Source organism: Adelges cooleyi, unplaced genomic scaffold, assembly GCF_023614345.1.
Source record: "Adelges cooleyi isolate 19-005CV unplaced genomic scaffold, UGA_ACOO_1.1 ACOO_flye_CR_arks_rails_tigmint_CR_PRNA_651, whole genome shotgun sequence".
In the NCBI taxonomy this organism is placed as follows: domain Eukaryota; kingdom Metazoa; phylum Arthropoda; class Insecta; order Hemiptera; family Adelgidae; genus Adelges; species Adelges cooleyi.
This window is the reverse complement of record NW_026096352.1, coordinates 5031773-5048444: the sequence shown is the minus strand read 5'-3', so window position 1 is coordinate 5048444 and position 16672 is coordinate 5031773. Positions and strand designations below refer to the sequence as shown.

General features: G+C 31.5%; 1 protein-coding gene across 2 annotated transcripts in view; it reads right to left on the bottom strand.

Moving 5' to 3' along the window:
• LOC126844956 (opioid-binding protein/cell adhesion molecule homolog) overlaps positions 1-16672 on the bottom strand; it is a 254319-nt gene that overhangs the window by 52484 nt on the left and 185163 nt on the right. For both annotated transcript variants that reach the window (XM_050583479.1, XM_050583480.1), the window contains exon 2: positions 5164-5298. In XM_050583479.1, the coding sequence (XP_050439436.1) occupies positions 5164-5298 (135 nt within the window). The remainder of the gene's footprint in view (positions 1-5163; positions 5299-16672) is intronic.

Sequence of the window (16672 nt, the reverse complement as noted above, 5' to 3'; positions counted from 1 at the left end):
AATTAAATAGGTTAATAATCACTAATTCATTTTGTTCAACATGTTTTCAGAAATTTTTAGGGTGTTTAATTTGCTGTTTGTACAAATTGATTCATATGTTCAGAGTTTCACTGACTGACTAAAAAACAAAACGTTCAGATCACGTAAATAAATGTTTAAATATTGTGAGTAAGTTTCAATTCCATTAAAGCTTCTTCACATTTTGTTATTAGGTTTAATATTTGTTTAATACTTAAATTTTATGTTTTATTTAACTTTCTTATGTTTTAACACTTCACGATAAAACGTTTTTAATTAAAATAACTAAAAACTGACATTTGCACCTTTTATCTAAGATTCATCTACTCGAACCTTAAAATTTCAGTTATAAGACATTGTAATTTCAAGTAAGGAAAAACATTGGATCATAACTATATTGTATTATGGTTTATATGTAGACTTCAGTTCATGTTCATGTGCATGCTCATTTTCATCTTCTTTTATCCTCTTTCTCCATCGAAAATCTCCTACCCTATCAGGAGTCATTGTCAGCTGTCTCTTATCAATATCCGTAATCAGTTGTTCCTTATTAGTGCCAGGAAAACGATGTCGGGACACTAATGACGTAAATTTTTGACATTTCCCCAGCCAAAAGACATATTTATTAATAAATGACAGCACCTTAGTTCCCAAGCTCACTTCGTTATAGTTAATCATTATGCAGAAATGTCATGACTTTACTCATTTCATACAATATAATAAAAATAAACGGGTCTAATTGGTTTCCATCCGCTTTGCATAGCTCAACCTTAATTACGACCTACAGCATACATTCGGAATAGCGTTGTCTTTCCGTGATGATTCGAACAGCTAGAATGAATTTAAATAAACGTTCGGATACAGAGAAAAAGAACCAAGAAATGATAGACAAGTGTCGTGAGATGGCAAGTGACAAGATTACACTTTTGCTACTTATCTGCAGCGTTGCCCTCGGAACCGGCATACTAATGAAACAAATTATTATGGCCAGAAGAATATTAACTAGGTACAGCTGTTATTAAAACTGTAATATCTGTGATGTTATCGTTGAGGAGTCGAAGATTATTAGTGTTCAAATAGTTTTCAGCTTTTGTAAAATCCTGTTAGTGTTCTAATAAATCGTTCACCAATCATTCAAAACGGTTCGTTAGGGTCAAAGCAATATCCGAGTTTTTTTGCACAACAACTAAAACGAAGATATTGGTGTGGTCAGGCAAATGGAATAATTTTATGAGTATAGAAACTATAAGGTTCCAAATAACAAGCCACAAGGAATAGCGACTTACCAGGCTAGCAATAGGTATTCGTCAATATCATTATAAAAGAAAGTTTTTACCGCAGTTATTATTATTACAAACATAATATTGTTCAGCCGCGTGAAAACTGAAAAAGACATCATTATTTTCATTTTTATGACAAAAACAAAACTGAAAAATGACGTCTGAAATATATGAACATATATATGTTGTCGATTTATTTACTAAACGAGTAAAAAATATATAGTACATTAAACTACATGTTATATTATGCAATATCCATAATAACTTACTTTTATTGCTCCGAGTTATTGGAAAACGATATTATAAGACGGCGAGATCGGGTAAGGATAAACAAGGTTGAATTAATGTTTCAACAACTTTTGGTAACTTTCTGGTTTTAGTTTATTCTAGCACTCGACAATATCTTTGGACTAATAAAAACATATTCGTTCAGAGTATGATACAAAAAGGTGTAGTTAAAAGAACCCACCCCAGATGTATATGACCTAGTAAATGGTAAATCGAAAAATTTTCAAATATTTGTATTAGCCAAAAGAGAGCTATTGTTATCAATAAAAACCTAGTTATAACTGGGCGCAGATAATGCGTGATAATATGAGCAACTTTGTATAGTCATTTAACTATTATTAAATATATTTTCTAATAAAACTTTCTACAATTTATACTTGTCGTTTCGCCCAAACTTATCTGACTCGTTTTGTTAAACCACTTACGGTAAGTTTAACCGAAGTTAAAATTGATTAAAGTCTACGGCATAATGCCTTCTTACGAGACAAGTAAAATGTCAATTTAGTCGCACTGTTGTTCTTAAAAAAAGAAATGTAATTGAAAAAAAAAAAAATTCTCGGGAAATTGTCTTCATTTTAAAGGAGCCTAATCTTTGTGCGAGCATCATGTCATCCCATCCGGAAAGAACGAAATTAGAATAAGATACAAGTAAAATAATTTTGCAGTTAACAAACAGACTGAAGAAATATAATATTATCCATAATAATAACCACAAGGTATACAATGAGAAAATTTAAATGCAAAGACCACATTGTTTCTTAATAAAAAATATTATTTTTAAAAGAACGCTACCAAAAAGTCTGATTAACAATAAAATAAAGTAACATCGTCTCGTTATTAGTTTTACATTTAATATAAACACATTCGTTTGAACTTTAGTTTATTTAATTAACATCAATAATATAATAAAAGAAACGCTAGCCCCCCCCCCTACAGAAAAAAAAATATTTTAAAATTTTGTCGAACATGCTTTCTATGTGTTTTAAAACACATAGAAATATGACCTTTCTAAATATGACCTTTCAAATATAATGAATTTTATAGCGTAAAATTACAACGTATTGAATAAATACGATTTAAATATTGAATTTTTTTTCAAATATCTACACAAAGTTAATCACAAAGAAACATACGAAACCAATAAATACATATAGTACACATTGTTTAAAATTATGTTAAATATGTTTAGAAATATACAAAATTTTAGTTTTTTTAAAAATTATTATTATTTATATAATGATTTTGACTATTGGGATCTAGATTATACAATTTTGGTACTCTAGGTAATTAAGTAATACATAAAAAGAAACAGAATTATTTTAAAATGAAGATTTCTATTTTTAAATAATAAGCATTTTAAACTTTTAAGACATTAACCCGTTCGTTTCGTTAAACAACTTGAAGTAATACCGACCAGATTTTTTTTGGTTTTATTAAAAAAAATTATCTAAGATGAGACTAGGATAAGAAAACGATAATCTCGTCATGCTCTTTTCAAAAAATAACAATAATTGTTGGAAAATTGCCTTCACTGAAAGCATCTAATCTTTGAGAGCGCATTATGTTATTCAACCCAGAAATATAATGATAAAAATAATATTGTATCAAACAAGATGACAGGTGTTTAATTGTTTCAAGTAATTGACTGATTTACTATCTTAGTAATTAATTATGTGTAATTATCTACAAGTAAAGGAGCGTTGCCGACACGTGAAAAGTGTCACCCTTATTTTGTATGAATACTCAGTCGAGTGCATGCATTTGAATTTGTTAATGTCACTATAAGATATTATTTTAGTTTTAGTAAAATAGTTGATAATAGTTGTAAATTATTTAATTTGTTTACAAGAAATGTATTTTAAAATATATATACGAAATTATTTTAAGCAAAGGCAGTTAACCATCACTGCGAATAAAATTTTACTTTACAGCAATTTTTCTGTAAAATAATTAGTTTAGCTAACAATGTTTCAAACTAAATCGTTTTTTCACTAAATTGTTAATAATTGTTCAAGTTAACTCTAGAAGTATTTATACAAAACTAATTATCAACTTATCATTATATTTTGTATTATATAATTCTAAATTAAATAGTTTAAATAAATATGTTCGACATTTAAAAGGTACTGTTTAAAACTTCACTTAAAAATAATATTTTTAATTAAAAAAAGTACAAACTATTTTGATCTTTTAATTTAATAATGAATTCATTAAAACCATTTTTAGATCAAATAATAATAATTGCTCTCAAAATTATACAAAAAAATAAAATAATAATGGAGATTAAAGGCTATTGGAATAATTTGTCGTATGCGTATTTTTTAGAACATAGTAAATAAGTGTAGAAATAATAATAATAATTAAAAACAATATTCATAATAAACTTTTTTTATCGTATAAAATTCTCTATAACTCGATCGTGGCGTTAAAATGGCACAGCTTTGTTTTTGTTTTCTTTAAAACGCATTAATGAAATTGATGGAAATAAAATCCGGATCACATCGAGCAGTGAATGGTATCCCATAGAGGCGTCCGGTCTATCCGGCTATACAGACCGAGTGTTTGGCGATTAAAACGGACTGGGAAATATTTTTCGTTTGCTCATCACCCGCCTGAATGATTATACGGTAGTAGTATTACAAATTCAATTTGGGTATTTACAAAAAGTAAACAAATAAATAATCTTTGGGCCAAACCAACAAAATGGGTTTTTAGTATTTAAATGTAGGTACATTTTAATTTTGAAATTGTGTTTTTTTTTCACGATGTACATTTTAGTCAACATTTATCACCAAAAAACATTTTTAAAAAAATATATTCTTTTCATACATTTGAATAGGGCGCTGTTGAAAGTAAAATGTCAACTTATTGAACTCGAATCGATTCGAGTGAGCTACTGTTTTAGTATTCGAACCCAAAGAATTCGTATCGATCAACAAAATTAAAGTGTAAATAATACCATTGAGTATAATATTATTTTGTATATACAATATATAGGTACTCAATGATAATACTTTCTTTATAACCATATTATGAGGCCATATCACATCCTATATTACTTAACGGGTATATTTAGAGAACAACTCGGTAAAAAAATGGTTTTTCAACGAGGGACAAGAGCTTAACCATTTAGACAAACATATATTATCTAAACGGTATAAATCATTTTTTTTTAAACATTAAATTAAGTTTACATTTAATTATTTTTTGAAACGTTATCAAAGCGTCGCCATTACCAACGTTTTTTTACTATACATATTTAGCTTAATGCATTTTACTCCATTCATGATGGTTCTAAAATGAAAACACAAAAAGCAATTTATACGATTTTAACTCTCTTTACCGTGACGCTAAACGGTGTTTATAAGAACTACTAATTATTTTGTCCATTGCGGAGGGATTGCGTACAAGCTACTTCAAAAAAGTCCCTACTAGGTAAATGTACATGACACAGTATGTAATCTAGGTATAATATATTATGAATAAAACCAATGTTACATGATAGGGAACGCCATGCAGAGGAGTCAGGGGAATATCATCTGATTAGTATACTCCAATTATGATATTATTGAGTTACCTGGATTATACACGTCGCATGGTAACACGACCGTGTCTCTGATAACGACACGGAAAACGTTCGGCTTTGTCATGAACTTGGGTATCTTGTTTGGGTCTTGGGGACCGTTTTGTTCTTGATCGTCCAACAAATCATCTGAAAAGAAAAACAATAAAAAAATAAGTGAATATTTTTTTGTTGTAAAAACTGTGAACTATGTCACGTGTACGGTACGTCGGATGGTATAGGCGATCGACCATGACAGTGTAGAGGTTATGGGGTTCGGCAGACTTGAATGGACTTTCTGATATCAAGTCTGTTCTGTTTTAGTAAAATATGACGTATTGGAGTTTCGTAAAAATATATAACCGATTTCGGCCTAAGGAGAGTGGAGAAAGAGCCATAACAATTGTACGAATACGCGGCAGTTAGTTGAACTGGTGGTATATACAACGTTGCAAGTTTACAGTAAAGCTTAACGGTACCGGTAAGCCGCTAAAATGTAAACAGCGCACAGGCTGATAATATAAGGGACAGTAGTCTGTAAGTATTATATATATATATATATATATAAGATCTTTGACGACGAGCCGGCTTATGTAATTTATTTTTTCCATTAATATTTGAGTTGGGGTTCACTTTTTTGTTTGTGTTCAAGGCATTATGCATATTATTTTGAAAATAATGCTTCGGTCGGTCCCATTTACTTTATTTATACTTTAATATTAAATTCTCGTGAACTAAAAAGGTGTTTGGTTTCATTCGAAAACATCTACAAATGTATTCTGAGAACATTATAATATTATATTCGTGGTAATATTTCTAATATGAATAATGCCCGCACATAATACGTCCATCAAACCAATATAATATAAGACACGAAGTATTGATATACCGTTTGTGCTATATGAATCACTAATTGCTTATGCAAAAATCATAGTATTATTTCCTTATTACGACGAGACACGTCTTGTCCAATTTTCGCCAAAATTATAATTATTTTATTATTTCCGGATTTCTATTCCTCTACTATAATATATAAACGTCCTATGTGAAAACGGGACTAGTCCATCAAATCATGATAGAAATACCGAAATACTGAAGTAATGGTTTTGTGCTGAAAAGGGACTTAAAGATCAACATTTTGTTAAAAATCTAATATTAAAGTTCTAGACTCTATCTCAATAAATGTTAAACTTTAAGTAGAAAACTATTTCTATTACATCTGTGTAAATGTAACTAAAGTGATTAAGACAGAAATAAGACATGTCCACCAATTGGAAATAGATGACGATGGCATGCGCATTTTAATTATTGGAAAATATCTATAAGAATTTTTTTAGTGGACAAATTTTTAATTAGTTAGTTTTACAGCTAACTCGTTCTCGCACTGTTTAGATAGTTTTTTCACAATCATTTTTATTGTGCTACGCAATAGTACATGTTATTCTAACATTATCTTGTAAAAGCCAAACAACTATTGTATGTTGTCGAATTGAATCACTTATTAATATAGTGTACAACTCAAAAACATTTTTTTACAATAGCTAGACAATAATACTAAATAATTTTATAAATATTTAATAATTATATAAAAACTAGTTTATAGATTTTTTCAAAAAATATTTTCGTTAACCAATAGATTTTTTTTTTTTTGCAAATTTTCTCTAATATCGTATGTTGCACGTTAATAGGTATGTTTAGTAGTAAAACACGTTATTGCCCGAATTTAGTAATGTAATAACATTTTATTTAAATTTTAAGATTTTCTACTATTCTGACATAGCACCAGTTCTATTTAATTTAGAACAACACGCAAAATGTAAGTTGTATTACATTATCTTGACTTACCGGACGAGCAATGTGTATGTACTGTAAATAAGTATGGTTGACACTTGACACGCGTCGAACAAAGAAAGACTGAAAATACATAAGATCGCAGGCGGTTTTAAATTTAATGAATTTTTTCAATTTGTATATTGTATGTTCTAAGACCACCCCCTCTTCGTGTAGCTATCTCCTGAGGGATAACATACAAGCGGGTAATATCACAGTAGTGGCCGACGTACACGTTATTCCCACAAGCGCGACATAACATCTACTCTAGACGCACAAAAGCGTATCACCGCACCCTTGTAGTAAGCACACATGTAAGACATAGGTACTAAGTGGGCATCGATAATGCACGGCGTACTTAAGAATGTCCGTTTAAGAAAACGATTCGCAATACATTAATACAGATAGATTTTTTTACCTTGGACCACTCAATGTCTCGCTGGGTTTAATTAATAATTTAATTTTTACTGTCATAGTGTGTTAGCTTCGATACAGAGTGGCGAAGGTATTGGTTTTACTCTGATGTGTGTGTTTTTTTTTACCTGTATACACTGTAACTTTTTTAATACTAGACCAATTCCTTCGAAAAGCAACTCTATAATTCACAAATTTCATCTAGTTGGTACTTTGGGGGGGGGGGGGGGGGTAAAAGTTGAAAAAGTTTACTAGACGAAATTTGAAAAAAAAAAAAAAAAAGCCGTACGAGTTTTTAAGTTAGAACTTTTACTGGCTATAATTTCGAGAAAAAAAAGTCGGATCGAGTTGAAATTTATAAGGAACATTTATTTAGTATGCCCGCACACGTCAATTGTATCAAATTTAAATCAAAGCGTTAATTTGAAAGTTATTTTATCCAAAAGGACTTGTACAATAGAGTATAGGCATAATGGAATCAAAGCAACGAGGGGACGGAAAGGTCACAGGTCTACAGAAATTATTAAAAATAAAAGTGATAAAATTAAATAAAATCACTTTCAAATAAACGCTTTGATGCTTATTTGTAAATACAGCACCTCAATTTAATACTTTCTAACTTTGCTGGTTTATACTGTGCTTGGTTTGGACTGTACTGGCTTGAAAATACTAACTACCGATTTGCATTGAAGCGTTTTTTCGAAAGTGATTTTATCACTTTCAGATTTAATAATTCTTGTAAGCCTGTGACCTTCCCGTCCCCACTATGCCCCGACCGCACTGTACTGGTTTTTTAAATAATTTGATCTCAATTTTCTACAAATTTTTATGTTTCGACCCCCCTTCCAAATTAGTTGTTTTGATAACAACTTTTGAAACTTAAATAATAACTTAAATATTTTATTGACTTTTTAAATTAAGAATATTTTATTAAAAATTTTGACTGGTTGATAACCAGTTTCAGATAATTATTTTTAAAGTTATAAGAGTTTTAAAGTTAGGACGGGAGGGAAAGTGCGCGCAGACAAAAATAACACTACACTCCACCTCTCCTCCTGCTCTAAACTTGAAACTCCAATAACATAATAACTGGTTATCGACCAGTCAAAATTTGTAGTACATTGTTCTCAATTTAAAAAGTTAATGAAATATATGGGTTACCATTTAAGTTTTAAAAGTTGATATAAAAATAATAAGTTTGGGTGAGTGGCAGGGGCATGAACATTTTTTTAGAAAATCGAGATCACGTTATATGAAAAAAAAAAAAAAATTATTTCTTAAAGCCAGTGAGATATGTGAGCGGCCCATGATAAAAAAAAATCATCCTGTATATTTATTTAAAAAAGGGGGGAGAAGAAAAACGGAATTATTTAAATAGATCATTCGACCGTGTCGATATAATATGAGTTAGGTATTCGATTTCCACCGTTATCGTCTCTCAAAAAGAAAAGGCTTTTTTTTTCATATTAACCGCGCACAAATGCACATAATCCTCGTGTATACGAACCAATATAAATTGAACCATCTGAAGTCAAAGACACACACACATATGGGCACGTGCTCGTCGAGCAGGAAACAGACGGCATGTATTTTATATAAAGCTCTATATATTCAACCACGATCATAATCAACCGAACGATCGGTGGAGAGGTGGAGGGTTTCATCTCTTGAAGTGAGCACTGCCTATATTAGTGCACAAACATACGGATATGGCGAACGGTTGTCTAATGCTAGGGTTAATTCGCTTTTATCCTCGTCGAGACGAGCCCTCTCTCCACCACCACAAATACGTCTTTTTCGTACCTTAAGCAATTTATTTTTTTTTCATATGACAATTATTATTTTCCTTGATGGAGGTACGTGCACGAATGGTTTGGAAAATAAAGAAGAGACCCCGATATAATAAAAATAAAAGAAGCAAGAACACCAGAGTTTCAAACATTATGGCCATGAACTGAAATGCAATTACTTTATTAGTTTATCATTTATACTCTTATTGCTTTGATCGACCACGCATTCAAATTACTATTGTAAATAAACAGATTTGTTTATTATACTGATGTTATTATTTTGAATTAAATAAGCCAATGCGACGGAGGGACGAAAAAAATTTGCTACAAATTTACATAACATTTTTGAAAATTATGAAGTTCTTTTTACATCCGATTAATATAAAAAACACGTTTTTGGAAGTCCACTTAGACGCAAAAAACACGATTAGATCAAAGATGTCTTAAATTTAAAAATGAAACACTACCAGCTAAAACGGGCAAGCATAATATAAAGTTTAGAGATCAAAAATGATTATCACTCGTAGTACATATTTTATAATAATTTTCAGCTGACTGATGCAAGTTGGTTTAAATGGGTTTATTTTTTATTTTTGTAGCAGTATAATATTTGCATAGACTTTTATGATACGAGGCCGGAGACAGTGCGCACCTTAAAGTGAATTTCCCAAGAGATGGGCTTGGCAAACGGCGTTCTTGGCTGGGTTTGCGACCGCGTACCATTGCTAGTGGTAACGTAGGTGTATACATATGTCTGGCATTAACCCCTACTCCCACGTGGATTGATCTATACACGGGAAAAGACTACCTACGGGATTTCACTTTGAACGATTGGCAAAACGCAGAAACCCGTTAGCGTCGCACGAGCACATAATAAATAAATATCCGACTTTTAGACATGCGATATACGTTGTTAGGTAAAACGTTTATATTTCGTGAGCAAATGATACACCACGCAATATTACATTTGTGTTAATTTTTCAATGATAATATTCAATTATAATTATAATGCCGTAATGGAACTACACATATGACGTATCAAAATGAAAAATTTTCATCCAGTCACGTTAATTCGCACTTGTTTAGGAAAACGACAATAATTGTTAAATAATATTTAATTATAAAACGAACCGTCACGAATTGCAGCTAGCTATAACGAATAGGGAGTAGAGATTGGTATGTGGTTTGGCAAGTCAATACATGTCGAATGAAGTAAAGATATCGATAAGAGAGATTGTATAGTAGAGGTAAACCAAAGACGAATGGATTGACATTATGATTATAAAAAAAAACGACATAGACAAATGACGGTGACAGATAGATAAGCGTAAAAGGAGAGGATAAGAATGATCGACCACATTCGTATGGGATAAAGTGAAGACGGCCAAGTCTGTTTTATGTGTCATTCAGAAACTGGCCAAGTGTTCAGAAATAAAATATTTGGAAAACATGATTTTCACTGTTAAATTACAAACGGAAAACGTTCAACATTACGATTAATAGTGACCCTGGTCGTGATAAAAGGGACAAAGTCGTTTTATGTTTTCTGCTGTTGGCCAGTTGTAATATTTTTAAACGACCATACATAATATATTATATATATATATGTACCAATATAACATTATGCATGCAGTATGTGTGTATATGTGAACCTGTGCCGAGGGTCGAAAACGACGACACCCTAGGTCTGTTAAAAGCCCGTTACATACATCCAATATAGTGTTTCCCTTCGTTCGTCTTAACGACTTCCCTCCCTACTGCCATGCCGCCGTCACGCCTTTCAAAACGTTTTCGAATACCCTTCTCTTTTTTAATATTTGCTTTTATTGTTGCTGTTATGTTTGAAGTGTTTTGCTCCGCGATTATCCCCCACTCACATCCGGATATCTTAACAATATTAAAATTCACTGCACTCACCCTACCCTTTGAATAAATGATAACAGCAATTTGAGACTATGCAATAACTCGAATAGGGCGTGTGTTAGGCGATGCAAAGAGCGCATAGAACAAAAAAGTCTGATAGGATATTATGTTGAGCCAATTGTAATAGTATGCTTGACGTTTTGAAGGAAAAAACATGTTTAAAATTTGTTTATTCAGAACGAGAAGTCAGCGTTAACATACGTTATAGGGGTGTTACTCAACATTTTAAGTCCTTATATGACCTATTTATTCTATTATTTTGGTGCGCCAGTGTAATAGTTCTATTGTCTGTTACTATACTTATATTATATATAGTATAACTACTAAAACAGCCTATAAAATAAAAAAATCGTTTTTAACATTATTTATCGCAGAATCGGTTCACGAATAAAAATTAATATACTGTCTTTACGACCTATGTAAATAGGGGAAAACCCTAGTGGCTTTTTCCCTATATTTCCCACATCTCTGTCTGCTACCGAACCATAATAATTAATATTTTCCAACCACATTTTATGTCGACCACTTCAAAAGAATAACTATCAACAAAATTACTCAATTAATATCAAAACTTTTTCCATAGATAACCATTTTACTACTTCTATGACTTTTATAAGTATTAAGTGCGTTTGAATTTTGTAAGTTGTTGTATAGTTTTTGTTCATTATACATATATTTTTTTCCGTGGAAGCTGTGGTTAACCATCCCATACAATTTTTCTCGTTCCGGCCTTTTATTGTAGTGGCACGGATAAATTAAAAAAAAAAAACTATAGCTTCCATCAGCACTAAGTTGCGAATAAAGAACAGTACTGGCACGCAGTGTACAGAAATTCCTTCGAAGTACCCCAAAAAGTTTTTATTCAGTTTATTATTTTGAACCGTACACTGAACTTTGAATTGTTGTCCAATGTCGCAGCTGGTAACTATTTATCAAGAGGCTCTTCAATCCCGGGAAGCCTGAATGGATATTAATATAAAATATAGTTTTTTATTTATTACAATAAAATTATGATTTTCCCTCGCCGTTTATTTCCGAAAATAAGATTAGTTTAGCATCTATCTTAACTTAACCGCTGTGTAATATGTAACCGTTTTGAGCCCGAGTATTGTTTTGATTTTTGTGCAAAGCGGATTGCGTAGATCGGAAATTTATAACTGTTAGACTTTGTTGTTTTCGCCAGCCACATTAGAAGGCGTGCGTTCGTAAAGGCTGTACAAAAGAGTCTTAGAGAATATTCGAGTTTAGCCATTAAACTAACGACGTTAGTTACAAACTTAACAACATCAATTCTAGGCTCGAGCCACTATAACTGTACAAGTCTCGAAATGTGTATTGTAAGAATTGATGTTCGCGGAAGCGCATAATATTACGGTATGGTGCCCTGCCTACACCATTTTGTTGAAATCCGCACTTGGGTTATCGTGTGCACCGCATTAGATACATCATAATGTTTATTTATTTTTTATTTATAAATAGATATAATATCCTTTAATTTAATGCAATATTTGTAAACTTACACAGCGCTATCTATCCGCTTTGAAATTAATTACTAATACATTAACAACTTTTTCTATTGAGTAGAAATAACTGTTATAAAACATATGAAAAATTGACAATACATTTTTTAACCACGCAAAATGTTGACTGTACATTTTTTTACACACGTTATCAGGTAGACTATCATCATACTAATTTCCAACTCTTAAATCATAAAATTTAAAAAAACTTCCAATTCTCATCTCTTCGGAGCGGGGGGTCGTTGAAATTTTGGTTTGAGGCAATATGTGAATAGAGCCATGCCTAATTAATGTTCTCCAAAAATTTCGACGCGATCCGAATTTTTTTGGGGGTTTTCCCGGTTTTGACCTTACCTTTACTACTTTTCACCCACCAATGTTACGTACCATCTACTTTCGATTTTGGATCTATAGATGTGCTACACGACTAATTCGGTCCACAGTCAAAACAGTTATCGTGTCACAATCAAAAGACATCATTATAAACCCAACATCTTTTCAGCTATCGCATCGAAGCAAAAATAATTGTATTTTTTAACTGCTGTGTGTGAAGTAAAATATTTTGTAGAACACCACTGCCACGCGTTTGAATATTTGATTTCTGAGAATTACATTTTTTAATTTTCCTTTGAGCTGGTCAGACATTTTTCTTCTAAGAGAAAATTGCATGGTTAATAATTTTACGTCATATATTTTATTAGGTGTTTAGTATTTAAAACGGTTTCTGTGTAGGAGTTTGAAAATGACAGACCAATTATTTTCCTTCAGGTCGATTAATGGATATCATATCTCTGAAACGTGTGATTATTAAAACCAATTATAAAACGTAAATTATTAACGTAAAACTATACATACACACGTATAATCATATTTTTTTTTTAAACAAATCAAAACTAATTGAACATCCGCTTTAATTGACAATAAAAAAATAGATATTTTAAAAAAAATTTCCTTTGTTATTTTAGTTTCGAGATAAATATTTTTTAAAAGGTATTATTACAAAATGGTTAAAACAAGTATTAAAAAATAAGGGCTGTGTTATTTCCTGTATATTTTTTTCTGAACTAGGTTTGAGGATTTGATGTTTCAAGATTTCACTGCGAGTAGATATTATGTAATGTGTACCAAAATCATATTTATACATAATCATACTATTCAACAAATTCGTTTTTTAATTCCTTAAATCTACATCCACATCATATCCACTGGATAATTATTTACATTTGTTATTGGTTTAGGTACATTAGTTTAAAATTTGAAAACCAAAACTTCGTCGTGCTTCTCATTGCAACTATAGACAATATAATACATCGTACGGTGTTTTTCATTTGATAAAACTACCGGTATCGTTCAGCTTAATGTAGTTTATAGCGGTTAAGATAAGTTTTTGTAATATTATCAATAAAAATAATTTATACGGGTCGCCGTTTGGGTATGAGAAGGCCACGTACGTAGGACTGTCGACAAAGTCCGTCGGGGATGGTCAGGTATATTTGGGCGTGTACGATTAATAAAGTTTGTGTTGAACCCCCTATAGACACCACGATGAAAGTTAAGCGACTGTGACCGCTTGATCGCGGCAGTTAAAATTAATATCTGTCCATGCTGGCCGATAATGGCGAACATCGTCTGATTAAAATTATGATATTGGATTTAAACAAACCTATATAATAGGATAATTTCACCAAAAGTGGTTCATTTATGTCCATGGCAAATCATGAGTCATTATCGTTATTTTTTGGTAAAAATTGTCCATTTAGAGTGTTTTCAGGTCAACAAAATGTTTTAATCAGAATCATTAATCTGCTTCGATCTTAAAGTTGAAAAAAATAAATTGACAGCTATTTCCTTACACCCCTGGGTGGTCCCAATGTCTATGACTGACCCTTTCAAGACCGCTTCTGACATTGGCCGCTCAAAAAAAACCACATTGGAATAGTATGGCGTATTTGTAAAGAATGATTTTTGGGGAAATACCGTTCAATCAATAATAAACTATAGGGTCACATTTTAGGCGTGTCCCAACTTCGGAACCTCACTCAAATTTTGAATTTGCCTCCAGGGTAGAGATGATTTGTCAAATGTTTTTTTAAGGAGCAACCTAGCCACAATCTCTCCATGACCAATCATAGCGTCCACTTTGTCTGGAAAGAAGTTTATTAAAATTGAAACTAATTTTTTTGTATACTAAAAGTGACCTCTTTTTGCGAAATGATCTAACGACATAATAATATTATTTGCAACAGATATGTCGTCGAATTAGGTATTATGGGTTGGAAAAAGAGCGTCTCAAACACGATCTGTTTAATTGAAGAGTAAAGGGTAATGTACCATAAAAATTTTTTTATATATTGTCCAAACTGCCAAAAAGTGATGAAGCACACATGTTTTTTTTTTTTTGGTTGAGATTAGCATGATAATGAGTTTGGAATTTTCGTGTTATGATTATTATTTTTTTTTTAGTCGGTAGGCGAGGGAAATAACACCGAATACATTAATGGCGCCAAGCTTAGTGTTTATATTTGATCGCAGCGAAACCGCACCGCAGTTATTTTCACGTGTGTTGGCGCTATAATTTCACCAGAACGCTGGGAAACAGAGTGAGGAAACAGCTATGTTTAATTAAATACCGAGCGGTTTTCCTGTTTTAAATCAACATTAAACGGGCGATATAAAGAAATGGGCGAGAAAATTATGTTTGCGCGGTCGCGTTATAAATTTTAAATTTGAAAAATTAGAAAAAAGTTATAAGTTAAAATAAAGAAACAAAAAAGGCAACAGAATAATGTGGTATTAAAAACGGTTGCGGGCGGTGGCGCAAAGACGACCACCGGGTTAATATATATATATATGTATATATACATTAAAAAGTATGCGGCGACCGGGAAATCTCAAAACTCTTAATGAGTTATTTATCTCGAGCTCGTGAGCCGTGAGAAATTGCGAGTGATAACTTCAGCGTTAAAAACGGCGGCGGCCGCAAGTTTTAGCAAAAGAATCCAGTTAAATATTTATAATTCCAGTCTGGAAAATATGATTACCGGCAACACCGTTTAATTAAACCGGATTTGAATAATTCATTTGCCGAGAAGACGGTTTGATATATAACTATCATACCGCTGTACTATTTAATAACAATACAATTCCTTAACAACAACAATATCCCATCAATGTCTTATGCATTTCAAATTAAGCGGATCATTAACAAAAAAAAACTAAAATTTCATTGGAAAAATATGCAGTTTTCGGAATCACTTTATACGAACAATTATTAGTTTTAACGGTCAACTTAAATCATTTCTCCTATACAGGATGATTCGTTACGGATAACACACTCATTTTCTCTTAAAATGGTTGCTATTTTGTAGTTATCCTTTTTGGAGTTCATGTTATCTAACAATATTGTTAGGTAACGTTAAAATTTGTACCTTTCTTATACATTTTTCTAGAGCTCTATCAATTAATAAAACTTATATGGTGACGTATATATTTAATCAACTTTTACACACGAATAGTTTGTCGACAACTTTGATTGGTCGATAACCAGTTTTGGATCATTTATTTTTAATAAATTTTATTTTTATTTTTTACCAGTAAATGTTTTCAGCAGATTCTCAAATTTACAAAGTAAATTAAACATATACGTTACTATTTAAGTTTAAAAAGCCACAAAACTGTAAAAAAAAATCTACCAACTTTCTCTATAGGGTGCCAAGCAGCTAGCTATAAGAACCAAAATTAAATTAAAATTAAAAAATAAACCCAGCAAAAAAAAAAATATCATCTAGTCAACGCCCCGACCTTGATTAGTTATGTAACTGTGTGTGTATTTCGTTTAATTATGATCATAATATCTAGCTTGGATATTTTTTATTTCTTTTTGTCCGACAACAGAAAAAAGAACAAACCCGGTGGTACTGCACAACCAGAGAAGTAAAAAGTTGACAGTGTAACTAAATTCCATGGGAAATCTCGAGCGAAATCACACCATTAGCCGTTTGGCGTGCGGGCCCCAGCACGATTTATGCTCGAAAACTTCTGGGAAGT